Below are 23,940 nucleotides of genomic sequence, written 5' to 3' on the forward strand. Positions count from 1 at the left end.
GCATGAGCTCTAGGTGCGCAGGCTTCAGTAGTTGTGGCACGTGGGCTCAGTAGCTGTGGCTCACGGGCTCCTGTAGAGCACAGGCTCAGTAGTTGTGGCACATGGGCTTAGTTGCTCTGCGGCATGTGGGATCTTCCTGGACCAGGGCTCGAACCCATGTCCCCTGCATTGGCAGGCGGATTCTTAACCACTGCGCCACCAGGGAAGTTCCAGAGGTTTCTATTTTTAAAATAACTTAGGTTTATTTATATAAATATGTTGGAATTTAATTGGTTACTAAAGTGGTAGTTTATATATACCTAATGACGTTGGGCAGCAAGTCCTTTTATACAGTAAAACTTTTTTCATATTTTTTTTTTTTCCTTTAGAGTTAGCCTTCATTTTTACTAGTTTACCAAAGGTTGCAAATTTCCTCCTTTTATGACATTATACTGATACGTACAGGGAATGGTAGTAATAGATATCCATGTGCCTAATACTCAGATTAACAACTATTTTTGCTATGTTCAAGTATTTTTAAAACCTTGCTTTTATTTTTATCAAATCAATAAAAATTCATGGGTGAAATGTGAAGTAGTGCCGAAGACTTATATCAAAAAGTAGGCACTCCATTTATTTTGATGTTTACCTTCAAAATTTGTAAATGAGTATACAGATTTCTCTTGATCTGACAAATTTAGATATGTATTGAAACCTGTTGAGGATGATGGCTTTTCCACATAACATCTTTTTCTCCCATTAACCTTTTTTTTTTTTAAATAATGAAGTCAATATTTAATTTTTTTATTGAAGTAAAGTTAATTTACAATGTTGGGTTAGTTTCAGGTATACAACAAAGAGATTCAGTTGTGTGTATATACATGTACATATGTATGTATTCTTTTTCAGATTTCTTTTCCATTATAGGTTATTAACAAGATATTGATTATATTGGGACTTCCCTGGTGGTCCAGTGGCTAAGACTCCACTCACCCAATGCAGGAGGCCTGGGTTCGATCCCTGGTCAGGGAACTAGATCCCACATGCTGCAACTAAGAGTTTGCATGACACAACTAAAAGATCCCGCCTGACACAACTAAAGATCCCGCATGCTGCAACGAAGATCCCGACTGCTGCAACTAAGACCTGGCGTAGACAGACAGACAGATAGACAGATAGATAAATAAATAAGATTTTTTTTTAAAAAAGATACTGAGTATCATTCCATCTGCTATACAATAGGTTCTTGTTGTTTACCTATTTTATATATAATAGTGTGTATATGTTAAGCCCAAACTCCTAATTTATCCCCCTCCCCCATTATGTCTCCTTTGGTAACCATAAGTTTGTCTTCTATGTCTGTGAGTCTATTTCTGTTTTGTAAGTAAGTTCATTTGTGTCATTTTTTTAGATTCCACGTATAAGTGATAGCATATGATATTTGTCTTTGCTTCAGTTAGTATGATAATCTCTAGGTCCATCCATGTAGCTGCAGATGGCATTATTTCATTTATTTTTTTATGGATGAGTAATATTCCATTGTATATACGTACCACATCTTCTTTACCCATTCATCTGTTGACGGGCATTTAGGTTACTTCCAGGTCTTGGCTATTACAATTAGTGCTGCTACAAACATTGGGGTGCACGGGTTGCAGTATCGTATGGTAGCTCTGTTTTTAGTTTTTTAAGGAACCTCTATACTGTTCTCCATAGTGGCTGTACCAGTTTACGTTCCCACCAACAGTGTAGGGAGGGTTCCTTTTTCTCCACACCCTCTCCAGCATTTATTATTTGTAGACTTTTTGATGATAGCCATTCTGACTGGTGTGAGGTGATACCTCATTGTACTTTTGATTTGCATTTCTCTAATTAATGCATGTTGAGCCTCTTTTAATGTGCCTGTTGCCCATCTGTATGCCGTCTTTGGAGAAATGTCTGTTGAGGTCTTCTGCCCATTTTTTGATTGGGTGGTTTTTTTGATATTAAGCTGTATGAACTATTTGTATATTCTGAAAATTAATCCCTTGTCAGTAGCATCATTTGCAGATATTTTCTCCCAATCCGTAGATTGTCTTTTTTCATTTTGTTTATGGTTTCCTTTGCTATGCAAAAGCTTTTAAGTTTAATTAGGTCCCATTTGTTTATTTTTGCTTTTATTTCCATTACCGTAAGAGACAGATCCAAAAAAATATTGCTGTGATTTATGTCAAAGAGTGTTCTTTTCCTCTAGGAGTTTTATAGTATCCAGTCTTACATTTAGGTCTTTAATCCAGTTGAGTTTATTTTTGTATATGGTGTTAGAGAATATTCTAATTGCATTGTTTTACATTTAGCTGTCCAGTTTTCTCAGCACTACTTATTGAAGAGACTGTCTTTTTTCCATTGTATATTCTTGCCTCCTTTGTCGTAGATTAATTGACCATCAGTGTGCGGGTTTATTTCTGGGCTTTTTATCATGTTCCATTGATCTCTATGTCTGTTTTTGTGCCAGTACCATACTGTTTTGATTACTGTAGCTTTGTAGTATAATCTGAAGTCAGGGCGCATGATTCCTCCAGCTCTTCTTTCTCAAGACTGTTTTGGCTATTGGCAGTCTTTTGTGTTTCCATACAAATAAAATTTTTTGTTGCAGTTATGTGAAAAATGCCATTGGTAATTTGATAGGAATTGCATTGAATCTGTAGATTGCCTTGGGTAGTATGGTCATTTTAACAATATTGATTCTTCCATTCCAAGAACACAGTATATCTTTCGTCTTCAATTTCTTTCATCAGTGTCTTACAGTCTTTGGAGTGCAGGTCTGTTGCCTCCTTAGGTAGGTTTATTTCTAGATACATTCTTTTTGATGCAGTGGTTAATGGGATTGTTTCCTTAATTTCTCTTTCTGATATTTTGTTTTCAGTGTATACAAATGCAAATGATTTCTGTATATTAATTTTGTATCCAGCAACTGTCAAATTCATTGATGAGCTCTAGTAGTTTCCTGGTAGCATCTTTTAGGACTTTCTATGTATAGCATCATGTCATCTGCAAACAGGGACAGTTTTACTACTTCTTTATTAGCCTTCTAAGTTTTGGCTAAAATGGTACTTATTGTTTCTATCATGATTACTGCATAAGTACTGAACTTTTGCGTCAAGTAATGCAGTATGATTATTTTTTTGCACATTATGTTTTTCCTGGAGTTTAGTGATTGCTTTAGTTTTTTTCTATTTGTTTAAGTTTCTTTGCAAGTTGAAGTCTCTTAAACCCTCCAACAGCTTTAGAAAACTCCTCTCAGTATAATTTCCTGCATGCCAAATGTGATAGATAATCCATCTGTCCGTGTTTTTCTTAGAGGATTTTTTCCTAGCGCCTTCTGTCCTTTTCTAATCTGTTGATTATTCTCTCGACCTGATGCAACATTGTCATCCTTGGAATTTCTTTTTCCTCTTTTGTACGTTAGAGTCTCCTTTCCTCCTGGTTCCCATGCATTTTGTCTCTTAGTGTGTACTCTTGCCTAGGTAAAGCATGTACGTCTTCAAAAGTTTCAAGAGTAGGCAGTGAATGAGTTGATTGTTAAAGCTGCAAGTGGAATGTATAGTGATTCATTCATATTCTTTACTTTCCACTTCTCAGATTTCCTGAAATTGTCTCTAATAAGAATTTTTAAAAATGCACATAGAAGATGGAAGTTTTTTTGGACCTTGTATCAACATTGTTGTTATTCTACTCTCATGCTTTATATTTGGCAGGGAGAAGATTCTAGGTTGGAAATAACTTTTTCTTTCAGAATTTTCCAGGCATTTCTCCATTCATTGTCTTTGAGATCCAGTGTTGCTATTTGGGGAAGTTGTATGCCATTTTCATTTCTGAACCTTTGTATGTGTCCAGTGGTTATTTTCCCTCTTCTCTAGAAACTTATTTTTTTTTATTTTTTATTTTTTGTAATTTATTTATTTTTATTTATTTATTTTTGGCTGCATTGGGTCTTCGTTGCTGCATGCGGGCTTTCTCTAGTTGTGGCGAGCAGGGGCTACTCTTCGTTGCGTTGTGTAGGCTTGTCATTGCGGTGGCTTCTCTTGTTGTGGAGCACAGGCTCTAGGTGCGTGGGCTTCACTAGTTGTGGCATGCGGGCTCAGTAATTGTGGCTCACAGGCTCTAGAGCGCAGGCTCAGTAGTTTTGGCACATGGGCTTAGTTGCTCCACGACATGTGGGATCTTCCCGGACCGGGGCTCGAACCTGTGTCCCCTGCATTGGCAGGTGGATTCTTAACCACTGTGCTACCAGGGAAGCCCCTGTAAGTTGCATTTTTAAAAAGCCTTTCTTGAATTAGCTCTGCCTCTTATGAATGTCTTAGTGTCTCTTTGCTTTTCGTCTCTATTTGTGAATGTTTTCTCTTGTGAATGTTTTCTTCAGAGATGGATTTTCAGATTTCCTGCTTGTATGATGAGAGTATTTAACACCTCTCAGATTTCCTGATTTCTCCCTTAAAGTTATAAAGTCATACTCTTTTTCCGTTTGTTGAAGTGGCACCCCCAGAGACCACTGCTGGTCATGTAAAGCCAGGCTAATTAAAATTGCTGATCAACAGGGAGACTGTCACCTTGACAGCCTCCCAGGGAAATTTCACAAGAGAGAAAGGTGCTCACAGGGGAGGAATGAGTGAGTTAATAGGATTGGAGGCAATGAGTGTGGTGTGTAGGGGGATTGGTATTTTTAATCCAAATGAGTTGCTGGAACAGACATTGGTCTTTATCCTTGGAACATTTGAGTCCATGCAAAGTTAAGTCAAAAGTTGGTTATTTTGGAACATGTGTCTGAATGAGCTTGTTACAACAGTTTGAGTGTATATAGTTTTACTTGCCTGTCATGGTTTAGTACAGTTTAAGTAATGGTTTGGTGAGTCATTGAACAGTTTATTTTGTAAATTAGGCTTTTTTTCTCATTTCAGTCAACAAATAGATGTAGCTACCTAATAAAGGGTCTTGTTCTGTTTTCCACTGGAAAATCTGTGATCCTCAGATGGGTGATATAACCCACCATTGACAACTAACTGACATCGGTGCCCAGTGAATATATACACACCTACCTACTCTTCTGTTATTTGCTTTTTCCACTTAACAGTATGTGTAGGTGACCTCTTCTTAGCAGTATATAGAGAAATTGCTCATGACTCTTTACAACTGAACAGTATTCCATTGCGTGGATGTACCAAATTAGTTTGTTCAGTAGTCAGTTATTTGGACATTTAGGTTGTTTCTACTCTTCTGCTATTAGAAATAATAACTGCAATGAAGAGCCTTGTCCATTTGTCTTGCCAGTGCCATTAGGATAGATTTCTAGAGGTAGAACTGAATCAGATCTTAAATGTGTATGTAATTCTGTGAGATGTCACCAGATTCCCCTCAATGGGCTCTGTACCGTTTTGCATTCCTACCAGCAAGTAATATGTAAGTGTTTCTCACAGAGTCTCACCAGCGTTGTCTGTTGTCAGCAATGTAGATTTTTGTCCATCTGATGGGTGGGAATGATATCTCAGTGTACTTGTATGTGTGAGGCTGCATGTCTTGTGTTACTTGTAAATGCCTCTTTGGCCTTTTTCTGTTCTTATTTCACCCATTTTTTTCTTCTCTACTTGCAGAAGCTCTTTTAATGTCAGAGATATTAATTTTTGTCTGTGGTATGAGTAATTTATCTTATACTCTCTATTGTGTGGAGTCAACTTCTTGGAGAAAATCTTCCTTGAGTCCCTTGTCTCTTGCTCCCATCTGTATGGGTCTCTTAGCCTACTTCTCAGAAGCTGCGCTGAACTTCTAACATGGTTTCTCAGATCCTCTGTGTTTACAGTGCTTTCCTCTCAATTTCTGGAGTATCCTCCAATAATTTTGAGAGATTTGTTTAAGGTTTAAATTTTGAGCCCATACATGACTGTAAATGCCAGTTGGTAATTTATCTGGTTACGAGTTCTGTATTCAAAATAATTTTACCTCAGTTTTGAAGGCATCACTTACCTCTTGTTGTCTAGCCCAGTGTTGATGGTCAAAGAATAAGTCTAGTACCTCTTTATTTTTTTTAAAGAATTAAAAAAAATAGACTATTTTTGTAGAGCAGTTTTAAGTTATAGCAAAATTGAGCAGAGAGGGTACAGTGATTTCTCATGTACCCCCCACCTCTCCCCAGTGTTCCCCAGTAGCAGCATCCCACACTCAATTATACGTGTGTTACAGTGAAGGTACTACATTGACACATCAGCATCATCCTAAGCCTGTAGTTTGCCTTAGTGTTCACTCTTGCTGTTGTATGTTCTGTGGGTCTTGACAAATGCATAATGACACAAATCCACCATTATAGTATCATACAGAATGGGTTCACTGCCCTAAAAATCCTGTGTTCCAACTATTCATCCCTACCTCCCCCTTAACCCTTGGCAACCACTGACCTTTTATTGTCTCCATAGTTTTGCCTTTCCCAGAATATCATATAGTTGGAGTCATAAAATTTCTTCATGTCTTTTCATGGCTTGATAGCTTTTTTTTTCAGTACTGAATAATATTCTGTTGTCTGAATATAGTACCGATTATTTATCCGTTCACTTACTGAAGGACATCTTGTTGCTTGCTTCCAAGTTTTGGCAATTATGAATAAAGCTCCTATGAACATCCATGTGCAGGCTTTTATGTGGATGTAAGTTTTCACCTCCTTTGGATAAGTGCCAGGGAGGATAATTGCTGGATCATATGGTAAGAGTTTTGTGAGAAACTTCCAGATTTGGATTCCCACCAGCAACGAATGGGAATTCCAGTTGCTCCACATCCTCTCCAGCATTTGGTGTTGTCAATACATATTTTGGATTTTCACCATTCTGATAGGTGTGTTAGTGGTATCTCATTGTTTTGAGTTTGTATTTCCCTGATGACATGTAATATAGACCATCTTTTCATACATTTATTTGCCATCTCTGTATCTTTGGTGAAGTGTAAAGGTTTTTGGTTCATTTTTTAAAAGTTGTTTAATCAGTTTGTTTTCTTGTTGCTGAATTTTAAAAGTTCTCTTTATGTTATGGATAACAGTACTTTATCAGATATGTCTTTCCCAAATATTTTCTTATCGTCTTGACAGTGTCTTTCACAGAGCAAAAGATTTAAATTTTAATTAAGTCCAACTTATCAATTATTTCTTTCATGGATTGTGCCTTTGGCATTGTATCTAAAAGGTTCTCAACATAACCGAGGTTATCTAGATTTTCTCCTGTGTTGCCTTTTAGGAGTTTTATAGTTGATAGTTTTTTGTTTTACATTTAGGCCTGTGATCTGTTTTGAGTTCATTTTTGTGGTGGGTATAAGATCTGTGTCTAAATTCATTTTTCTACATGTGGATGTCCAGTTGTTCCAGCACCATTTGTTGAAAACACTGTCTTTTCTCCATTGTATTGCCTTTGCTCATTTGTCAAAGAACAGTTAACTGTATTTATGGGTGACTATTTGTGGGCTCTTTATTCTGTTCCATTGATCTCTTTGTTCTTTCACCAATACCACACTGATATGATTAGTGTAGTTATATAGCAGGTCTTGAAGTCGGGTAATGTCAGTCCTCCAATTTTGTTTTTCTACTTCGATATCCTGTTGGCTATTTGTGTCTTTTGCCTCTCCATATAAACTTTAGAGTTGGTTTGTTGATACCCACAAAATAACTTGCTAGGATTTTGATTGGGATTACATTTAATCTACAGATCAAGTTGGGAAGAGCTGACATCTTGACAGTGTTGGTTCTTCCTATCCATGAACATAGAATATCTGTCCATTTATAGGGTTCTTTAATTTTTTTAGTCTTTGAGACTAAAAAGTGAAGCAGTCATAAAGTGCAATTATGAAGTTTATTGTGGGGTGACTTATACACAGGCAGGATCAGCTGGACGACCATCCATAGGTGTTTGCAGCTGCACTCCATACCACCAAAAGGAGTATAGGGGGATTTAAAGGAGCCAAAGCTAAAAATGGAATCTGATTACTAAGGGAGAAGCACACCCACACAGATGGGACTGGGGTTTTTCCTCCCCGCCTCAGGGGTCTCATGTCCACTAACCATCTGCATCAGCAAAAGATATTCTCCCAGTTTTCATATCAGGTGAAGGCAAGGGTAAAAGTTGATAGGAAACTTAACCTGCTTTGGGTGCATTTCTTGTGAGTAAGCTAAAGCTCAGTCACGCAGAAAGGGGAGGGGGTGGGACTGTGGGCCTAAGATGGAGCTGACAAAGAAGAGTCAGTGTGGTTCAGCCACACAGAGCCCTTGGCATGTTATTCATAGTTATTTTAAGTTCTCAGTTGGATAATTCCAGCATCACTGCCATATCTGAGTCTGATTCTGGTATTTGCTCTGTCTTTTCAAACTGTGCCTCACAGTTTTTGATGAAAGCCAGACATGATATTCTGGGTAAAAGGAGCTCTGGTAAATGAGCCTTAAGTGATATGGTGGTGTGGTGTGGGAGGGAGAGATACACTATGTAGTTCTGTGATGACGTTTTAGTCTTCAGGGAGTCTGCCTCACCGGGCTGTGACCTTCACTTGTGCTTCTCAGTTTCCTCCCCTCTTGTGTCCTACAGGGTGGCTAGGGGGCTGAGCCTTGAAACTCCTGTCACACCAGGGGACAGCTAGAGAGTTGGAGTTGGGTATTTCCCTTCCCTCTGGTCACTTAGGCCCTGATACAGTAAGGCTCCAATAAAATAGTTTCTCTCAAGGGCAGACCTTGGTAAGAACAGAATACTTGGGTGTATTTCAAAAGGGGTGCTTCTCCCTTCCCTCTGCTGAAAGCAAATGGGGGTTTTTCTCTGCTCTTCACTGTGAGAACATGATGGTGCTTCTGGAGGTAAAACTTACAAAAATGTGGAGCCCCTTCCTTCCCATGACTAGGTCCCCTGGAGTTTTTATTTTTCAGACTTGTCCACACCAAGCCTCTAGCAGTTGGTCAATTGCCTTTCAGGTTTTCCTACCCAGGTACTGGTTCCTGCAGAGGATTCTGCTACCATGAATTGTGATTCTCTGTATCTGCTTGTCTGTGTTTCCAGTTTTGGGGACAGTGATTCCTTGTAACCTCACTTCTCTCACCAATCTAAGAAGAGTTGTTGATTTTTCAGCTTGTTCAGCCCTTGTTAGGACAGAGTGATAACTTCCAAGCTCCTAACATGCCAGACTGGAAATGGAAAGTTCTCTCTCTTCATTTATTTTAATTTTCAAGAGCTCTTGTTGTCCCTTTTTATAGCCACTTGTTCCCATTTTATGACTGTAGTATCTTCAGTTTTCCTGAGGATACCAGTTCTTTTATTTAATCTTCGTAGGTCTTGGAACTACAAACAGTGATGCTTATTTTTATCTTTCTCATACCACTGGGTTTTTTGTTTGTTTTTTTTTGTTTTGTTTGACTATTGATCATTGTCCATTCATACTTAAGAATTAAGGATTAATTACGAACAACTTACCTTTTCTTGAGTGATCAGAAGATTGTTTTTGTCATGGTCCTCATCTAAATGGGAAAGTCAGCTTTGTGGGGAGTGTGGCGATGTCTGGGGCCTGTTAAGTGTCTAGGATTCAGGGAGCGGCGTGGGTGTTAGGCCAGGGGCGTACCAAATGCTAAGGTCAGCTGCCCTTTCCTTGTATAGTTAGTGTGGAAGGGAAGGGAAGGGATCCTGACACCAGGTACAATTCCAGTAGATCTTGATCGAATCCTGTATTTTCACGTCTACTTTTGCATTTTTTATATCGTTATACTCATCTACTGTAAGCCTAGGGATGTTGCAGGGATGCTCTGGGTAGATTTGCTCTCTGTTCAGTCTGTGTCTTATCTTCATCTATGAGCTGCCCACTTCATACAGTGTATATAAGCACGCGAGGCGAAAGTGGGGGAAAATGGCTGTCTAAGCAATCGGGGTAATGTCTCGCTGTTTTTATCTACGAAGTAGAATGGACAATCTCACACAGACCAATTGACCATATATCTCCTTTTTCATTTAACGTCTTAGAGTTGTAAATGTTATGTAAGTACAGAAATTTATGTCTAAAAATTGCATGTCTTAATGTAAGGCCAAGGAGAGAGAACTTTGCAGAAAACCCAGAAGCCTTCTTCCTCCACCCAGTTGGATCTTGTTACTTAGCGTGAATTTTGATCAATATGGTAAGCATGCTTTTGCATCATTCCGCAGATATTGATAGGTTGTTTTCATTTTCATATTTTTATTCAAAATATTTGAATTTTCATTGTGATTTTGTGTTTGAACCATGACGTTTTAGAAGATTGTTGTTTAATTTGCAAATACTGGGGTGTTTCCAAATACCTTGTTATTTATTTCTGACTTGATTCTGATATAGTTAGAGGACATACTTTGTATGATTTCACGTTACTTTAAGTGTATTGAGGGTTTGTATTCTGAGTAGCATATGGTGTATCTGGGTTAATGTCCCGTGTGAACTTAGAAAAGATCTTTATTTTGGCAGTATTGGATTGGCGTTCTGTAAATGTCAGCTAAGCCTAGTTGGCTGTTTGTGATGTTCAGGTCTTTTATATCCTTTCTGATATTCCTAGCCACTTGTTATATTAATTACTGAGAAGCGTTCATATTTTTAAATATAATTATGTCACTTTTCCTTGTCACTTCTGTCAGTTTTTGCTTTATATATTTCAGTATTCTTTATTCATTTATTTATTTATTTTTGGCTACGTTAGGTCTTCGTTGCTGTGCGCAGGCTTTCTCTAGTTGCAAAGAGTGGGGGATACTCTTTGTTGTGGTACACGGGCTTCTCATGGTGGCTTCTCTTGTGGAGCACGGGCTCTAGGTGCACAGGCTTCAGTAGTTGCAGCACGTGGGCTCAAGAGTACAGGCTCAGTAGTTGTGGCACATGAGCTTAGTTGCTCCGTGGCATGTGGGATCTTCCCGGACCAGGGATCGAACCTGTGACCTCTGCATTGGCAGGTGGATTCTTAACCGTTGCATCACCAGGGAAGCCCATATATTTCAGTATTCTATAATTAGGTTCATATACATTTAAGATTGTTATGGCTTCCCTTTTTTTGTTTTGTTTTGTTTTGTTTTGTTTTTTTGGCCGCACCCTCACAGCTTGTGGAGTCTTCGTTCCCCCACCAGGGATTGAACCCAGACCCTCGGCAGTGAGATCTTGGAGTCCTAACCACTGGACCACCAGGGAACTCCCTGGTATGGCTTCTTGATTGATCCTTTCATCATTTCGGAATGTCCTTTTCGATCCCTGATAACTTTGTCCTGAAGTTACTTTGTCTGATGTTAATAATCATCTCTTCCTTCTTTATATGGTCTCTTAATTGATTCACTTAGATTATGTTTAATGAAATTATCAATATTGTTGGGGTTGGAAAGATTTTTGCTACCTATAGTATTCTGAATCCACAGGTAGGTTATTTTGTTTATCTTAGCAGCACCTTAAAGATTTATTCCACTGTTTTCTGCTTACATTGTTTCTGACAACAAATCTGGAGCCAGTATTTTCTGTTTCCCTAAATTTAAGGTGTGTTTATTCTTTGTCTGCTTAAAATATTTTATTTGTCATTGGTTTTCAGAAATTTGATTAGGATGTGCCTTGGTGTGGTTTTTTCCTTTGTCTTTATCTTACTTTGGCTCCATGGTTATGTACTTACACATCTGGAAAACTTTCTGCCATTATTTTTGTCAGACTTTTTCTTCCTTCACCCCTCGGTCCTCTCTTTCATGGAGTGCATTTCCTTTATGTTGGGCTAGTTGATATTGTCCTACAAGTCACTGAGGCTGTTTGTTTCCCCCAGTTTTTTCCTTTGTGTTCCATTTTAGATATGTTGTACTGCAATGTCTCACATTCACTGGTCTTTTTATCTGTGGGGTCTAATCTGCTATTAATCATATCCAGTGATTTTGTTTTTTCTTTCATTTTGGATCATGTATTTTTCACCAGTTTCATTTATTTATTCTCTTTTCCCCACCCCACCCCCATTTTTCTATTTTAAGTGTTTATGTCTTCCTTTAGCTATTTGAGCATAGTTGTTAATAGTTCTTTTAACATCTTTGCCTGCTAATTACATCGTTTTGGTAGTAACCCGCTTGGTTATGGGGTTACAGTCTGCCGCTTTTCCACAGGTCTAATAATTTTAGTTGGGGTGTTGGACATTTGAAGTGTGTTGTGGAGCACTGGGTTTTATTGATGTCCTTTAATGAATATTGGAGTTTGTTTTGGCAAGCAGGTGCTAGGATGGGTCTATAGCAGCTTTTATTCTTAGGGCTACTTCATCCTTCTGGTTAAGGGATTATCTTTTTATGGTTTTTACTGACTGCCCTGTGTGTTCAAAGAGGTGGCTAGATGGACTTTGAACAACTCTCATGCCTTTGCAGGTTAATATCTAGCCAGACTTAAGACCACCCCTCCCCTGCCAGATGTTTGGAGCTCCCTCTGAGATCTCTCTCCTTGCCAGCACTCAGATCCGCAACTCCCATCTGACTCTCAGTGTAGCAGAACCACAGTGTTCTTGGTCTCCCCTTCATGAACCATCATCCACAAGTCGTTGTCAGGATGCACTTGGTTGGTGTGGGGGCCCCTGCGTGGGTTTTCTGCTCCCTGGTTCCATAGTCCTCTGCTGCCTGTTGTCCTGATGTTTGGATCCAGGTGTGTCATATCTCTTGTCCCATTTTGTAGTTGTTTGTGGCAGGAAGACAAGTTCTGTACCTTTTAGTACTTTATGACTAGGATTGTCATTTTTTGTTGTAGTTTTTGTCCATGTGATTTTGGTTTTGTGTTTTATGGCCGATTTAGGGAGATAAACTGCTGTCCCTGTCATTTCATCTTCCCAGAATCCCTTATAGCTCCTATTTAAAAGATAAGTAAACAAATGGTTTTGTTACACGTTGGCTGTTTGTGGGTTTTTTTGGCCACGCCTCATGGTTTGTGGGATCCTAGTTCCCCAAACAGGTATCGAACCTGGACCCTCGGCAGTGAAAACGCAGAGTCCTAACCATAGGCCACCAGGGAATTCCCTTGTGGTTTATTTTAATTTCATACTTTATATAGCAGTTTTTCATAAGTTAACTTTTTCCTGAGTTTGAACTATTTTTTATTCAGTTTTCGTTGACTCATACTCACTTCTCTTTTAGGCCATGCTGGTGTATCTGCAAGCATGATGAAGAAACGGACATCCCACAAGTAAGCAATCCTGAAACTTGCCTTTTTAGATAGCAAATTGTGGTCTTTGTTTACATGAGATATGAGGTCATCTGTGTGAGGCCCTGTCCCTGTATGAGCAGGTCTTGCCTCAGAGCAGCCAGCGTCACACATAGCCTTGCTGCACGCCGAGTAGTGGTGTGCTACCTAATCCCTGTGCCTGTGCCTTGAGGACCTGGCTAGCACTCTGCCAGGCACACTCACTTCTTTAGAAGATTTTCAAATGAATGAGGAGCTTGTAATTTAGAGAAAGCATATGTATGTTGAAAGATAATTTTAAGTGACAAATGTGTTATAAATCCTAAATTCTATAGGTACTAGAGAATAGAAGCAACTTTTTTCCTCCCTGAAATCTTCTTTTGTGTGTCATGTAGTTAGTCCAAAAAGAAAATTGAGATACTATCTTAAATAACAATATCCACTGGTACTGTATTTTATTTAATAGATTTTACAAGTATCCACAGTATCCACTACTGTGCAGTGGTGACGGCTACTTCACCATGGAACCCTCTCTAACAAATCAGTTATGATTGTATGAGTCTTAATCATGGATTGTTAAATATGGAAGACTCTCCTTGACCCTAGCACCTCCTAAGACTCTTCCTATAGCAATTATTTTCGAATTACTTATATTGAAATGCTTGCTCCTCTTGGTCACCGCACTGTAGTGGTCAAAGAGTGTGAGTCCTCTGGGCTTTCGTGGAAGGTCTGGATGAATAAAGGTGCCTTTCAGTAATTGTTGGTGATTAAACATGCCTCTATTTAAATGAATACTTGTATATGTAATGTAAATATTTGTGATATTCAGTTTAAGAAATGGCTTGGAAAGTAAAAATATGAAGATAAGGCAAGTCCTGAGGTTTGATAAAGCGTTTCTCAAATTTCATTTATTTGCCCATCACCTTCACATCTTCTGCCATATTCAGTAATCTGATAATTTATGTAATATATCTCCACTCATTATCATATCATTACCATAAATGGTAAACCACCTCTTGGCACAAATAGAAGGTAATGAAAAGAAACTTAAATACAGTGGGAAATGAAAGTAAATTACACATTAACTTTGCAAAACCAGAACTGTTCATCTTTTTTCCCCTAAAACACAAGGCTTGAATACCTACCTGTTCAATTTTTGAAGTTCATATGTGTACAGCTAAAAGGGTTTCTCACCCTGTATGTTGCATGATGCAGGGAACTTGATCTAGTGCTTTAATATGAGATGTGCTTGTCTCACTTAAAGAGTAGACGTTTTGAACATATTAAAAGGGAGACGTTGAAATGAGAAGAAAAGTTATGATTTTCCTATTTTTTCTAATCTCAGTGCAAATTTCAAGATGGGTGGGATGGAAAAAAACTGAAACAAAAGTCTCCACATTTCACAAATGAAAGGTGTTAATAGTTGTCCTTGGAGGGGTGAGTGGGAGTAATGGCTGGTGGAGAGGCTGGCCTTGGAGTGGGAAGGCCCACTGGCTCAGCTGTGGGCCTTACGAAGTTCCCTTATGTGCCTGGTGCTCTGCTTAACTCATGTAAAGTCATGGTGTTGGACTAGAACAATGAGGTTTTCAGCTTTTTATCATAGAATGCTTTCTAGATGAAGTGTTTATAGCAAACAAATACAGGAAAGCAGAACTGGAGCCTCACTCTCCTTGCCTGCCCCCATTGTGGCTCTCCAGAAAGTAAGGCACTCGGGACTCCTCATGTGCAGCCACTGACCTGTGGTCATGCCTCCTCTCGCTTCCCGTGTTGGTACAGGGGGACTGAGCAATAATAACTCCACACGCAGATGCCTCTGCTTGCTTGAGAGAGAGTCACAGGAACGCCCAGGAGACAAATGCTGGCAGAGCCACCGTCCTGAGAACGGCACCTCCTGTCCCCGTGGGTGCTAGGGGATTCGGGTAATCGGTTCTGAAGTGCTTGGAGCAGTGCCTCTGCACCCAGAAACGTTGTGTAGCTGAGTCTTGTTCTCATTTTTTAAAGTAAATAGAAACAAACTTTTGTACTTCTTGCGGGCTAGGGTCCTTGGTGTGTTTGGGGGACAGGCTGGTGGACAAGCCTTTCCTGGCTTCCCAGGAGGTTGTTTGGGAAATCTGCACTGAAGTTACATCTTGAAGGGAAGTGTAGTTGGGGGACATGTAAGGTGAATTTAGCTACAGTGATTCTTTTTTTTTTTTTATTTTTTTTTATTTTTGGCTGTGTTGGGTCTTCGCTTCTGTGCGAGGGCTTTCTCTAGTTGTGGCAAGTGGGGGCCACTCTTCATCGCGGTGCGCGGGCCTCTCACTATCGTGGCTTCTCCCGCTGCGGAGCACAGGCTCCAGATGCGCAGGCTCAGTAGTTGTGGCTCACGGGCCTAGTTGCTCCGCGGCATGTGGGATCTTCCCAGACCAGGGCTCGAACCTGTGTCCCCTGCATTGGCAGGCAGATTCTCAACCACTGCGCCACCAGGGAAGCCCTACAGTGATTCTTTGTTTTAGTTTTCAAATGTAAATCTGACTCTTTTCTTCCTAATTGGAATAGTGGATAGATTTACATTTCAGGGTACTGCTGGAAGGTATGACTGGGCTTTGGTGTATTTCCTACTAATGTACATTTAGAAAATGGATCAGGAGCTGTTACATGCTAAGTTGAGGATTTCCAGGGAATGTTTTCCTTTCATTTTATAAGATACCAATACTAGTCACCAACCAAAACTGTCACTGTGCTCCTCCTCCTCGTGTCCCTGGTGTAGTCTCGTTTAGTGTTCATGGCATCCCTGTCAGGTAGGGACCATGAATCCTTCTGTGCACAGAGAGATTAAGTAACTTGTCTGAGGTCATACATATACGAAGTGACTGAGCTAGGATTCAGAAATAGGACAGTCTGATTCTAAAGCCTATGTTAACTACCACATTCTATTTCCTGAACTGTGTGTTTTGTTGTCTCATATCTGAAAAATATATTATTTCTGTCCTAAACACACAGACTAGATAACAGTTGGAGCAAGCATCTAAATGATCCATGGTATTGACAATCTTAAATTGGTCAAATATGTAATACTTTTTAATCAATTTGCCAGTAACTGTTATTAACACCAGTGAAAGTGACTAGTGCTTTGGAAAACCCTTGAGGCATTTGGATGTTTGCCATGGACATCTCTGATATCCTCAGGGTGTACAGTGTGTAGACGAAATAATGAAAAACCCATAGTGATTTGGATGGAAAACTTGACTTTCTCCATCTTGTTTTTATATTGCCAATTTAAGCTGGGAATGACCGTATCAGCTGTAGAACTTTTATCAAGCAACAAGTACTAGAGAAGCAGTTTTTTCTCTCTCGACTTGCTGGTATGCATTTTGCAGAAAGATAATTATTTTGCCTTAATAGTTTCTTTTGAAATCTGCTGGAACACAGAGTAAGGAAACTGCTTTTATCTTACAATACGAAATAGAATAAGGAAAGAGGTCAGTTATTAATTCATACACCAAAGTACGTGGTGTGTGGCAGTCATTTACTGGTCCATAGTAGAATTGTAATAGTTGAAAAATTAACTTGAAGAAGTATGGTGCCTTTAAATATTGACTATAAAAGTAAGATATTTACTGATGAGAAACAGTAGTCAACTTAAGTCAATAAGGGAGTCTAGATAAAAGATGAAAGGTCTTAAAACAGATTTTTTTTTTAATTGGGGTATAGTTGATTTATATTATGTAAGCTTTAGGTGTACAACATAGTGATTCACAATTTTTAATGATTATACTCCATTTATAGTTATTATAAAATATTGGCTATATTCCCTGTGCTGTACAATATATCCTTGTAGTTTATTTATTTTATGCATAGTAGTTTGTACCTCCTAATCTCCTATCCTTATTTTTCCCCTCCCCCTTCCCTTCCCCTATTGGTGACCACTAGTTTGTTCTCAGGAATTCTTTTCTTGATTACCAAATAATTAGAATGGTACTTTGAGAACTTATTTAAAGTATTGAGCAAAGTACAGAAATGTTTTCTGCACTCTCAGTTTATCTTTTTTGGGCACATGGGTGGATAGAAATTAGTATTTGTTCTGGATCAGCTCTACTACCAAAGGTATGGTGCCAGCAGCAGTAGCACTTGGAAGCTTGTTAGAAAGTCTTTGGTCCCTCTCCAGACCTGCGGAATGGAGCCCAGAGTCTCTGGGGCAGGGCTTGGGTATCTCTTTTCAAAAGCTCTCTAGGTGATTCGATGCATGCCAAAGTTTGAGAAGCACTGGCCTAGACCATTATCAGAGCTGATATCTTAAAGCACATTAGATAACTAAGTCAAGTTGTTTGGAAATGAGTACACAAAATTACAGCAATGAAGGATGATTGGATGCTGTGTACTTGGTCACCATTTTCTCCCATTGAAACTACAAGAAAACCATTTATAGCTTCTGGAGATAAGAAACAAGGAAAGTGATTATAGATGTTTAATTCTTGTTTCTCTGCTTTTATCCTTGAATTGTTTTGGATCTTGACTCGATGCAGCTTTTTATTTGCCCTTGGCTATGTAATTCCATATATCCTCAGTTGAATGAAGTGTCTTGGTATTTGTTTACAGTATTGCTGTTTATTTATTGAGTACCTAGTAAATGATAGTTAAGAACATTTTAGACTTTTTTTCCAAGGAAAATACCAGAGACTAAGGACTGTTAAAAATAATGTATCCAGGGAGAACATAAAACAAAATCACCATATTCAAGGAGCTGTTATTTTAAATTTTAAAAGGCCGTTGCTTTAAATCATTAATCTCACATCCTTATTTGTACTGCTCTTATTTATTTATTTATTTATTAAAAAAAATTTTTTTTTTTGGCCATGCTGTGTGGCTTGCGGGATCTTAATTCTCCAACCAGGGATTGAACCCCGGGCCCTCAGCAGTGGAAGCGAGGAGTCCTAACCACTGGACCACCAGGGAATTCCCTGTACTGTTCTTAGATTGAACTGTCTAGAGATGACACAAGTGTGTTTGTGTTCTTTTTATATCTTCTTCCGGTAATCCGACATGTTCTTATTGTTTGCTTTTATATATACTATTTCAACTCATGTAAGTAAGCTTTAATTTTTATTAAAGTTTTTTTTATACATATATAATTATTTATTTATTTTTGGCTGCGTTGGGTCTTTGTTGCTGCGCGTGGGCTCTCTCTAAGTTGAGACGAGCGGGGACTACTCTTTGTTGTGGTGTGCGGGCTTCTCATTGCAGTGGCCTCTCTTGTTGCAGAGCATGGGCTCTGGGTGCGCGGGCTTCAGTAGTTGTGGCTCGCGGGCTCTAGAGCACAGGCTCAGTAGTTGCGTTGCACAGGCTTAGTTGCTCCGCGGCATGTGGGATCTTTGTGGACCAGGGCTCGAACCCACGTCACCTGCATTCGCAGGCGGATTCTTAACCACTGCGTCACCAGGGAAGTCCCCCCTTAAACTTTTTCTTACTGATTTTTGAATCTGAATTAGCGATTAGAAATTAAAGTAAAATGTTAGAGTTTGTTTAATATATAATTTTTAACTTTTCTAGTATGGAAAATTTCAAATACACACAAAAATAAAGTAGTATATAATAAATCCCGAATTCCTATCATCCAGCTTCAATAATTATCAACATTTTGCCCAATATTAGATACTCTTAGTATATTTCTTGTTATTTAGGGAAGTTCTAAACCTTGTCTTCTAGTAGATGCTATAGTTGGAAGAGCTTAAATCAGTTTATCAAAAACATATATTTCTACACTCTTAATATTAAATAATATTTAATATTTTAACATATGTTTAAAAATATTTTAAAACATTCTTCTTTGTAAACTTCCGCTGCAAGGGTATTTGAGCAGTTTAGGCATTCAAGGTTCAGTAATTGGAAAGCTTGACTAATGATTTTAAAAAGTAGTATATTGTTCTAATTACTCTTTTTGTCTTTAGTATTCATTGAAGCATCCATCTTTTTTTTTTTGGCCGCGCCACGCGGCATGTGAGATCCTAGTTTCCCCACCAGCGATCAAACACGTTCCCCCTGCAGTGGAAGCACAGAGTCCCAACCACTGGACCACCAGGGAAGTCCCATCCATTCATTCTTTTTTACCTCCTCCTTTCAATCAAATTAAGTTGTTTATTAAATAAATTGGGCAGAAATGGTATCTATATTAGATGTCCTTTAATTCTTCTTTTAGAACTAGTGAAATGATGTAAAAAAAGGCAACAAATAAAATTTGGAATTGATAACACTAATATGTATAAATCTGTTTTTATATATAGTTTCTTGCAGAATTAGAACATCCATTGCATTAATTTAAGAGTAATTAAAAATTGTGTTTTATCTGCCAATGAAAGTAAAATACTTAAGTCATAGAAAAATTTGAAAACACAGGTAAATTCAGAGGAAGACAACTTATTTTTAATGCCATCATCCAGAGATTTCACCTGTTAATAATTTAACGTATGTTTTAAAAGATTTTTTCTGCTTATCTGTATGGATAATTGTGTGTCCTACTGTGTGCCCTGCCATGCACAGTACTAAGTGCTTTGGAAACATTATTTCATTTATTCCTTGCAACGACTCTGAGGTATGTATGTACTGAGTTGAATAATGTCCTCCAAAAATCATGTCCACCTGGAAACTGACTGTAATCTTATTTGGATATAGGGTCTTTGCAGATGTGGTCAAGTTAGGATGAGGTCATACTGGATTACGGAGGTCCCCCAATTCAATGACTGGTGTCTTTATAAGAAGAAAATTTGGACACAGACTTATAGGGGAAAAGGCTATGTGAAGACAGAGATTGGAGTGATGTGTCTACAAGCCAAGGAATAAAATGTCATGTTTTTTCTGTGATTTTAATAGCTATGTAGTTATTTCATCATATAGATACACTATTACTTATTGAATCAGTGAGACCTATTGAACATTTTTTTATTTCCAGTTTTCCCTGGTATGAACACTGCTCAGAACATCACTGTAGCTGTAGCTTTGTGCTTGTCCACTGTTTTCTTTTGATAAATTCCTAGACATGGAATTACTGGGACAGTGGATTGCCAGATTGTTCACTAGGAGGGTTGTATTTATTCTGTAAGCAGTTAGAAAATAGTACTTCATTGTAATTTGCATTAAATTTGCAGTTTTTGTTATTGGTGTAGAAAGATCATCCTACCAGCAGACCAGAACACTGAGAAATCTCTGCAAGGTATACATCAGATGGGAATAGATTTATATAAAAACTAAGCTAAGCCAAGGAACTCCCAACCACTTTCAGCTGCAAAGGAAGACCTCCAAAAAGTTGAAAAAGTTAAATGTTCAAACTAGACCCCTAGAATCTGTTCAGGTCAGGGAGAGCAAAGGCTGGCTGCAGTCGTCTGAATCATTATGGGTGAGAAACCAGCTGCATTAAGCAGTAGATGCTCACCTTACCTCCCCTGACTTGAAGTTGCTACTCAGTCTCGGCTGCTCCACAATTCCCTGGGTCCTGGCTGCTTTATCAGAACCTGTACTTAATACTCAGACGCCAGGGACCCTGACTTGGCCTGAAGAAATACATCTCAGCTACAGATACCACTTAATCTTTCCTTGCATCTGAAATATGAACACTAAGAATCATCAGGCACCTGAGGAACACTTATATAGCACCAAAGAAAGTCATACATGGAACAGGGCAGCTAACCAGGAATCTGCAAGTGTTAAGAAAGCTGCCACTCAGACGGCAACAGACTCAACAAAGACAAGGCTAAACCCAGAAGTTCATAAGGAATCAGGAAAAGTGAAAATTATCCTCAGATATCAGAAGTTGTGTTCATTAAAAAGAAAAATCATTCAAGATAAAGAAATAATCAGTTCATAGAAATTAAAAATATTATGTAAGGTATTCAATAGATAGACTGAAATTCAAGCCTGTTTTACCTAATTCAAGAGATTGACCAAGTGCTAGTGAGGGATAATTAGAAACATATGTCACAAGTCCTGGTAACATTTCAGAATCCAGTAACAAAATTCTAAAAGCAATTTGAAGAGGAAGATGGGTTACCCTCAAAGGAGCAAGGATCAGATTGGCATCTGGTATCTCTTAACTCTGGAAGGTAGAAGACAATGAAAATACCTTTTTGCAATAAAGGTACTGAGGGGAAAGGGAATTTGAGCCTGCCTTGTATACCTAGGCAAGTCAAGGATGAGAACAAAATAATATTTTGAGGCTTGCAAGAATTTGGAGTTTGCATTTGTTAACCCTATCTGACTTACCAGAGGACATGTCCAGAAAGACCAAATATATTGGGTTGGCCAAAAAGTTCAGGTTTACGGGAAAACCCGAACGAACTCTCTGGCCAACCCAGTACATGAGAAAAAAATAAATGTTGCAGAAGGCAGCAAAAATCCTCTTGTTTACTTCTAAATAAGGAAATGTTCTTTAAAAATTATTTTTAAGATAGTAGCAAGATAAATAACAGTTTGGAACAAAAGACTAAATTTCAGCAGTGTGGTGAAAGTGGCCAGGAAGGGGTTACTAGGTGCTAAGGTGTTTGTTTTTAAAATTCTTTCCTTCTTTTACTAAGAATTTTTTTGTTATTTTTAGTCTTGCTTGGACCAGGGAAGGAAAAGTATAGGTTTTGATTAATTGTAGATTTTAATAGAAAATTGTAAGCTTAAATAGGATTTTTTTTTTTTTTTTTGGCTGAGCCATGCAGCTTGCGGGAGGCTTCCCAACCAGGCATCGAACCTGCGCCCTCGGCAGTGAAAGCATGGAGTCCTAACCACTGGACTGTCAGGGAATTTAAATAGGATGTTTAGGAAGTTAGAAGTAATTGCTGTTAAGTCTAGAAATAAGATCTATAGATTCCTACAGCTTCCATTAGAAGCTTTATTTGGTGCAAAGAAACCTTGTTCATCCTAGCTGTATAGATAAAGGAAGAAAGGGGTGAGGAAATGAGACAAAGCATTGCAAACAGAAACACAAAGCAAAATGTTAGAATAGACCAAGCATATTATTTACCACAGCAAAAGTTAATGATTAAGGGCTTCCCTGGTGGGGCAGTGGTTAAGAACCCGCCTGCCAATGCAGGGGACATGGATTCGAGCCCTGGTCTGGGAAGATCCCACATGCCGCGGAACAACTAAGCCTGTGCGCCACAACTACTGAGCCTGCGCTCTAGGGTCCCTGAGCCACAACTACTGAGCCTGCGTGCCACAACTACTGCAGCCCGTGTGCCTAGAGCCCGTGCTCTGCAGCAAGAGAAGCCACCACAGTGAGAAGCCCGTGCACTGCAACGAAGAGCAGCTCCCGCTCACCGCAAGAAGAGAAAGCCCGCGCAGCAGCAGCAACAAAGACCCAACGCAGCCAAAAATAAATAAATAAATAAATAAATAAATATTTTAAAAAGTTAATGATTAAAATTCCCTTTAAGAAAAGGAAATAAAATCCATGCAAAAAGGAGGGATTGTGTTTCTTCAGAATTAAAGGATATAGGAGCCTCTTTGAATAGGGATGCTTGCTGGCTAGATTTGAGTCCCTTGTGTTGTTCAGAAGATGGAGGAGAGCCTTGTGTACTACCACTGGAAGTGACCAGGATAAAAACTGCTTGTTCTGAAATGTGATTAGAAAGCGTCAAGCGTCTCCCTCTTCAGAAGCAATTGCGGTTCCAGAAGAATGCCACTAATGAGTATAGAAAGGATTAGTGACTGAACTAGAAAATCACTGCTCTGAGTCTTCCAGTTGCCCTTTTCTGCTGTCAATGGCTAAGTTTATATTGGTTTTGTTGAGAATCATGGTAGTAGAAAATTTCATGCCTCTGAATCTAGGATGGAACCTTTTCTGTTGTAGTCAGTGTTTTCCAGAGAAACAGCACCAGTGGTGCGTGCATAGAGAGACTGGAGATCCAGGGAAGAGCTGATGTTGCCGCTCGAGTCTGAAGGTAGAATTGCCTCTTTGTGTGGGGCGAACACTCTTTCTTAATACCTTTAACTGATTGGATGAGGCCCAACTATGTTATGGAAGGCAGTCTGTTGATTTACGTTTTAGTTTCATGTAGAAAAATACCTTCACAGAAAACATCTAATGCTTGACTTAGATACCTGAATACTGTGGCCCAGCCAACCTGACACATTAAAATTAACCGTCACACTGGTGAAGATGCTGAATTTGCTTATAATTTTGGTAGTAATAATGGAATGTCTGTGTGAATTACAAAATGGTGCATATGACTGAATTCTTTCTTCAGTGAGTTTTGGGAACCAACCTCTGCCTTTGCTGTGAAGAAAGCCTGATCCTGTACACAGGATGAATCACAAGGACTTTTGCCTAAAGATCAAAAGAAGATAGGTAATTGTCTATTTGAAGAAAAACGTAATGCTAGAAAAGATTCTTGTATTCTAAAGGAGGAATGTAATCACCTTCACCAGCCATATCCCTACAGAGGGCCAGTTGGATGTAGTGGCACATTTTCAGGGATTATGAAAAGGTCTTGAGGTTCACTTTCTTTCGGGTTTGAGTGTTAGTAGTAGTTACAAGTTACAGACTCGATAATATGTTATCAAGTTTTTTTCCTCTTCACTAAGTTTTATACTGAAGTCTTCTGAAATTAATCTTATTAATTCATTTATTTTAGCTTATATAGATTGGTTCCTTGCTATGTACAATATTGAATTCAGCTCTTGCTTTTCTCCTTTCTCTCTCCATTTAATATCAGGTACTTTGTTCCAAGTAATATTCTTTTGTTTAGTGAGCTTCTTATACTTTTACGTATTCTTCTTTCCTACTCTTTTTCAGAGTGGTGTGAACTCTATTTTCAGAGCAGGTAATAGTTA

The 23,940-nt window shown here is 38.7% G+C and overlaps 1 protein-coding gene across 1 annotated transcript in view; it reads left to right on the plus strand.

The window, feature by feature from the left end:
- Positions 1-23,940, plus strand: part of SPIN1 (spindlin 1) — a 65,051-nt gene that overhangs the window by 25,365 nt on the left and 15,746 nt on the right. Inside the window, exon 3 of the mRNA XM_036855069.1 lies at positions 13,104-13,152. Within this exon, the coding sequence (XP_036710964.1) occupies positions 13,104-13,152 (49 nt within the window). The remainder of the gene's footprint in view (positions 1-13,103; positions 13,153-23,940) is intronic.

This window comes from Balaenoptera musculus, chromosome 6 (genome assembly GCF_009873245.2).
Source record: "Balaenoptera musculus isolate JJ_BM4_2016_0621 chromosome 6, mBalMus1.pri.v3, whole genome shotgun sequence".
NCBI classification, from domain to species: Eukaryota; Metazoa; Chordata; class Mammalia; order Artiodactyla; family Balaenopteridae; genus Balaenoptera; species Balaenoptera musculus.